Genomic DNA, 7,203 nt, shown 5'->3' on the forward strand with positions numbered 1-7,203 from the left:
AAAAAAAAAAACAAAGAAAGAAAGAGACAGGGTCTCACTCTTACACCCAGGGTAGAGTGCAGTGGTGCAATCATAGCTCACTGCAGCCTCGACCTCCAGGGCTCAATGAATCCTCCCAACTCAGCCTCCAGAGTGGTTAGGACTCCAAGAGTCTAAATTCAAACAATACGGCAGTGTTTGTTGATTGCAGGTTGCCATATCCCACTTGATTAGAAATACCGTTGTCGACAGTTTAGAGTGTTTCCTACCAAATCTTTTCCTAATATGTTTGGTCTTAATTTTTATTTACAATACTTTTTTCTGGAGTTATAAAATACATATATTTTGTGTACAAATGGTGCACAAAAGTGTACAGCTCCATCCATGCCTTTTTTTTTTTTTGAGACAGAGTCTCGCTTTGTCACCGGGGCTGGAGTGCAGTGGTGCGATCTCGGCTCACTGCAACCTCCACCTCCCACGTTCAAGCGATTCTCCTGCCTCAGCTTCCTGAGTAGCTGGGATTATAGGTGCCCACCACCACCACACCCGGCTAATTTTTTGTATTTTTAGTAGAGACGGGTTTTACTATATTGGCCGTGCTGGTCTTGTACTCCTGACCTCTTGATCTGCCCGCCTTGGCCTCCCAAAGTGCTGGGATTACAGACGTGAGCCACCGTGCCCAGCAACATCCATGGCTTTTTTGCAAACAGCACTTCTGGAGTCACCGGCACCAGTATAGGAAAAGGAGTATCTTGGTCCCAGCAGCCCGGGCCCTCCCCCTCAGATCTCCCAGAGGGGGTCATATCTCCCGACTTCTCATTTCCTCTGTTTATCCCCTAGGCGGTTCAGCCAGGAGATAACAGAAGGTTTTGGAAGCCCCAGAAATGTTATGCTAAGGAGTGTATTTCTAGGCAGAAGATCCATTGCTCTTGTCAATTTCCTCTGGATTTGCCAGCCAAGAAGGGATTTTAGGAAAGAAACTTTCTCACAATGCAACTGCCAGACCCATTTGTCATGATCTTTATTTCTTTTGTTCAGCTCACCCTTGAGACCCCATTCCCCCCAACCTCCCCTCACATAGTTTCTTGCTTTGCTTTTTTTTTTAGTTTATTTTAAATTTTAATTGTGGTAAAGTATACATGGCATGAAGTGTACCATTTTAACCATTTTAAAGTGCAGAGGTCAGTGGTATTAAGTACATTCACACTGTTGTGCAACCATTACCACCCTCCAGCTCCAAAATTTTCTCAGTTTGCAAAACTGAAACTGTCCCCATGAAACACTCACTCCGAATCCTCCTCCTCAGCCCCTAGTACCCACCATTCTACTTTCTGCCTTTATTAATTGGATGACTCTAGGGATCTCATATAAGTGGAATTACACAGTGTTTGTCTTTTTGTGTCTGGCTTTTTTTTTTTTGAGACAGAGTTTCACTCATGTTACCCAGGCTGGATTGCAATGGCGCGATCTCGGCCCACCGCAACCTCTGCCTCCTGGGTTCAGGCAATTCTCCTGCCTCAGCCTCCTGAGTAGCTGGGATTACAGGCACGCACCACCATGCCCAGCTCATTTTTTTGGATTTTCAGTAGAGACGGGGTTTCACCATGTTGACCAGGATGGTCTCGATCTCTTGACCTCGTGATCCACCCGCCTTGGCCTCCCAAAGTGCTGGGATTACAGGCTTGAGCCACCGCGCCCAGCCTGTGTCTGGCTTTTTGAGACGGAGTCTCTGTCACCAGGCTGGAGTGCAGTGGTGCAATCTAAGCTCACTGCAACCTCTGCCTCCTGGGTTCACATGATTCTCCTGCCTCAGCCTCCCTAGTAGCTAGGATTACAGGCACATGCCACCATAGCCAGCTAACTTTTGTATTTTTAGTAGAGACGGGGTTTCACCATGTTGGCCAAGATGGTCTTGATCTCCCAACCTCGTGATCTGCCCACCTCGGCCTCTCAAAGTCCTGGGATTACAGGCGTGAGCCATTGCGCCCGGCCCTGCCTGTTTCTGGCTTATTTTACAAACACATCTTCATCCACCTTGTAGCATGTGTCAGAATTTCCTTTCTTTTCTTTTTTTTTTTTGAGACTGAGTTTTGCTCTTGTTGTCCAGGCTGGAGTGCAGTGGTGCCACCTCAGCTCACTGTAACCTCTGCCTCCCAAGTTCAAGTGATTCTCCTGCCTCAGCCTTCCAAGTAGCAGGGATTATAGGCACACACCACCATGATTGGCTAAATTTTGTATTTTTAGTAGAGATGGTGTTTCACTATGTTGGCCAGGCTGGTCTGGAACTCCTGATCTCAGGTAACCCACCCACCTAGGCCTCCCAAAGTGCTGAGATTACAGGTGTGAGCCACTGCATCCAGTCAGAATTTTCTTCCTTTTTAAGGCCTATAATCCCAGCATTTTGCGAGGCTGAGGCAAGAGAATCATTTGAGCCCAGGAGTTTCAGACCAGCCTAGGTAATATAGTGAGACCCTCATCTCTAGAAAAAAAAAAAATTCACGCCTGTAATCTCAGCACTTTGGGAGGCCGAGGAGGGCAAATCACGAGGTCAAGAGATCAAGACCATCCTGGCCAACATGGTGAAACCCCGTCTCTACTAAAAATACAAAGAAAAATTAGCCAGGCATGGTGGTGCACCCCTATAATTCCAGCTACTCAGGAGGCTGAGGTGGAATAATTGCTTGAACTGGGAGGTGGAGGTTGCAGTGAGCTGAGATCGCGCCACTGCACTCCAGCCTGGAGACAGAGCAAGACTCCATCTCACAAAAACAAAAACAAAAACAAAAAAATTGGCTGGGTGTAGTGGCATGTGCCTGTAGTCCCAGCTATTTGGGAGACTAAAATGGGAAGATTGCTTGAGCCCAGGAGGTCAAAGCTGTGATGAGCCATGATCACATACATCACTGCTGCGCTCCAGCCTGGCAGACAGAGATCCTGTCTCAAAACAACAACAAAAAAAATTGTGGCCTGGGCATGGTGGCTCACACCTATAATCCCCTCACTTTGGGAGGCCTAGGTGGGTGGATCGTCTGAGGTCAGGCTTTCAAGACCAGCCTGGCCAACATAGTGAAAACCTGCCTCTACTAAAAATTTAAAAATTAGCTGGGCGTGGTGGTGGGTGCCTGTAATCCCAGCTACTCAGGAGACTGAGGCAGGAGAATCGCTTGAACCTGGGAGACGGAGGTTACAATGAGCCGAAGTCGCACCACTGCACTCCAGCCTAGGGGACAGAGCAAGACTCTATCTCAAAAAAAAAAAAAATTGGGGTTGTACGATGGACCACGTTTTGTTTATTAATTCTTCTATCTAAGAACACTTGTGCTGTTTTCACTTTTTATCTATTGTGAATAATGGCTGCTATGAATATGTATGGGCAAATATCTGTGCTAGAACCTGCTTTCAATTCTTTTTTTTTTTTTTTGAGATAGAGTTTCACTCTTATTGCCCAGGCTTATTGTAGTGCAATGTCATGATCTTGGCTCACTGCAACCTCCGTCTCTCGGGTTCAAGCGATTCTCCTGCCTCAGCCTCCCGAGTAGCTGGGATTACAGGCATGTGCCACCATACCCGGCTAATTTTGTATTTTTAGTAGAGATGAGGTTTCTCCATGTTGGTCAGGCTGGTCTCAAACTCCTGACCTCAGGTGATCCACCCATCTCAGCCTCCCAAAGTGCTGGGATTACAGGCGTGAGCCACTGAGCCCGGCCCTGCTTTCAGTTCTTTTGGGGATATATCCAGGAGTGGAATTGCTGATATAGTAATACTATTTTTAATTTTTTGAGGAACTGACATTCTGTTTCCCGCAGCAGCTGCACCGTTTTACATTCTCAGCAAGGGTACACAAGGATTCCAATTTCTCTACGTCTTGGTCAACACTTGTTATTTTCCAGGTTGGTTGGCTGGTTGGTTGGTTTTGGACAGTAGCCATCCTCATGGCTGTGAAGTGGTTCTCACTTTGCTTTTTTGGAAGGGAGGTGGGTGGGTGGCATTTTTCCACAGGAGCCTTTGCACCTATCGGGCTCCAGTTGCCCAATCTTGCCTGGCTTATCTCTGGGACACCTCCTGGCAGCTGATAAGAGAGGGCTATCTTTAGCCGCCGTGGTTTAGGAAGGTTGGGAACCTGCCAAGGTCACAGGTAAGCTGCAGCAACAGAAATGGAACCTGAGGCTTTATCCCTTCTTGATTTCACTGTGCATCTTTGTTATTCGCTGCCTTTAGCCACAGCAAAGGTGAGTCCTGTGACAAGATCACACAGCTGGTTATAGAAGGCATGGTCTTAGACACCAAAGGGTGACACACACCCGTAGTCCCGACTACTGTGGAGGTTGAAATGGAAAGATCACCTGAGCCACTGCACTTCAGCCTGAGGGACAGAGCAAGACCCCGTCTCAAAAAAAAAAAAAAAAAAAAAAAAAAAAAAAGAGAGAGAGAGAGAGAGAAAAGAAAAAAGCCATAATGAGATGTTCTTCAGGTGGTAGCACATAAAAAATGATACCAATCTGGGCGCGGTGGCTCACGCTTGTAATCCCAACACTTTGGGAGGCCGAGGCGGCCGAACTAGGTCAGGAGTTCAAGACCACCCTGGCCAACATAGTGAAACCCTGTATCTACTAAAAATACAAAAAATTAAGTATTTTTTTGTGGTGTGTGCCTGCAATCCCAGGTACTCGGGAGGCTGATGTAGGAGAATCACTTGAACCTGGAAGGCAGAGGTTGTAGTGAGCCAAGGTGGCACCACTGCAGTGATCTTTTTTTTGTTAGTTTTGTTTTTTCTGAGACAGGCTGGTCTCAAACCCCAGGGCTCAAGCAATCCTCCTGCCTCAGCCTCCCAAAGACCTGAAACTACAAGTGTGAGCTACTGCATCCAGCTGCGTGCTAGGATTCTGTTTCATTAAACAACTATATAGCACCTGCTGAATACCAGGCACTATCTTCATTTAATCCTCATGCCAGGTGGGCTAGGTGGCTTATGCCTGTAATCCCAGCACTTTGGAAGGTGAAGGTGGGAGGATTGCTGGAGGCCAGGAGGTCGAGGCTGCAATGAGCTATGATTGTGACACTGTACTTCAGCCTGGACCACAGAGCAATACCCTGCCCCCCACCCAAAAAAAGGTAATAAGAAGAATCCTCACGGCAACCCTGACATGGGCACTAGTATGACCCTGTCTTACTAAGGAGGAAAGTACCGAACAGAGGGGTGAAGTCTGCCTAGGATAACACAGCTAGTAGGTGGCAACGCTGGGATTCGAATCCAGTAAATCTGGCTGCAGACGCCATTCTGCTATGCAGCCTGTCATAGAATCTACTCATTCTTTATGCTTATTGTGTGTATCCCACGCACACACTGTAGGATGTAAGTTCCTAGAGAAGCTGCTCTCTGTTTTGCCTTTAGAACTCCGCCCTCTACAGAGAAGGCGCTCGACCTAAGGAGAAATAAACAGCATCTTTCCACCCCGCGCAGACGCATCGGGCGGGATAACGGAGACTCCCCCTTCTTGCGCCGATTGGTCATCTCGGATGACTGACGGATTATTGCGCGCAGGCGCACCAGGCCAGACCCAACGCGGCTTCCCCCATTCTGAGACGCCGTTCCCTATGCCTATTGGCCATTGCTTACGACTGACGTAGAAAAAAGCCAATGGAAAGCAAACCCTCTGGGAAGAGGGCAGACCCCTCGGGCAGTCAAATTTTGCGCGGGCTGGGGACTGCGGTAGTCATGGCCGCCTTCCGCGATATGGAGGAGGTGAGCCAGGGGCTGCTCAGCCTGCTGGGCACCAACCGCGCCGAGGCTCAGCAGCGACGGCTGTTGGGGCACCACGAGCAGGTGGTGGAGCGGCTGTTGGAGACGCAAGACGGTGCCGAGACGCAGCTGCATGGTGAGGGCCAGAGCGCGGGCGCGGGCCGGCGGGGTACAGGGCCCGGGTGCTGGTAGGCGGCGACAAGGCCGACCTCTAAACCCCTTCTCTACTGGACTCTCCTATCTCCTGCCCTATTCCCCTGAGACGGCCCCCTCTGAGCCTTAGTTTACCTCTCTGAGAAATCAGCTTTATGACAGCAACCATCCCCTGCGCCCCAGGGGTTTAGTGGTAAATATAGGATCACGGAGGGGTTGATCCCTTCTGAGCGCTCCGTGACCAGGAGCTGGGGGTCTCAGGCTTAGGAGTCAAAGCGCCCGGTTTGAATCCCAGCACCCATCCTCACGTCCTCTGTGAGACTTGAGGTGAGTTTCTTAACTTCTCTGTGCCTCAGCTTCCTTCCCTGTCAAATGGTTGTGAAAATAGCCCACCCCTTCTTCCTGAGAAGAATGCACTAGCATTCAGATGTTTCATGGAGCACCTGCTGCCGCCAGGCCCTGGGTGGCAGCAGGGAACAAAACAGACAAAATTTTTGCCTTAGGGGACTGACATGCATGCTAGTGCCTGGGAGAGGGAGCAGGATTAACAAGAGAAATCCATTTGTCGGTCTCGCCCGGTGGCTCACACCTGCAATCCCAGCACTTTGGGAGGCCGAGGCAGGTGGATCACAAGGAGGAAAACTAGGTTGTGTAGGCGGAGTGGTGAAGTTTTGGGGAAAGCCTTCTGTGAAGATGATGTTTGAGCAGAAGCCTGAAGGAGGCCTCACACCTGTAACTCCAGCACTTTGGGAGGAAAGGTAGGAGGATTGTTTCAGACCAGGAGTTGGAGACCAGCCTGGGCAACTTGCTGATAGCTCATCTCTACTGAAAATAAAAAAGTATTATCCCGGCCTGGTGGTTCCCATTTGTAATCCCAGCTACTTGGGAGGCTGAGGTGCAAGAATCATTTGAGCCCAGAAGTTGGAGATTGTAATGAGCTGCACTCCACCACCAGCCTAGGCAACAGAGCAAGATAATATCTCTTAAAAAGTAACCTGGGGCCAGGTGTTGTGGCTTACACCTGTAATCCCAGCATTTTGGGAGGCCAAGGTGGGTGGATCACCTGAGGTCAGGAGTTCAAGACCAGCCTGGCCAATATGGCGAAACCCCGTCTCTACTAAAAATACAAAAATTAGCGGGATGTGGTGGCGGGCACCTGCAATCCCAGCTACTTGGGAGGCTGAGGCAGGAGAATCACTTGAACCCGGAGGTGGAGGTCTTAGTGAGCTGAGATCATGCCATTGCACTACAGACTGGGCGACAAGAGCGAAATTCCATCTCAAAAGAAAAAAAAAGGGGGGGACCATTTTCTTTTTTTTCTTTTTTTTTTT

At 49.1% G+C, this 7,203-nt stretch overlaps 1 protein-coding gene across 1 annotated transcript in view; it reads left to right on the plus strand.

Annotated features, from left to right (window-relative positions):
- The first annotated feature begins 5,645 nt into the window (after positions 1-5,645).
- Positions 5,646-7,203, plus strand: part of SPC24 (SPC24 component of NDC80 kinetochore complex) — an 11,069-nt gene continuing 9,511 nt past the window's right edge. The window contains exon 1 of the mRNA XM_017497750.2: positions 5,646-5,855. Coding sequence (XP_017353239.1) covers positions 5,696-5,855 — 160 coding nt within the window. The 5' untranslated portion in view covers positions 5,646-5,695. The remainder of the gene's footprint in view (positions 5,856-7,203) is intronic.

Source organism: Cebus imitator, unplaced genomic scaffold (genome assembly GCF_001604975.1).
Source record: "Cebus imitator isolate Cc_AM_T3 unplaced genomic scaffold, Cebus_imitator-1.0 Scaffold234, whole genome shotgun sequence".
In the NCBI taxonomy this organism is placed as follows: domain Eukaryota; kingdom Metazoa; phylum Chordata; class Mammalia; order Primates; family Cebidae; genus Cebus; species Cebus imitator.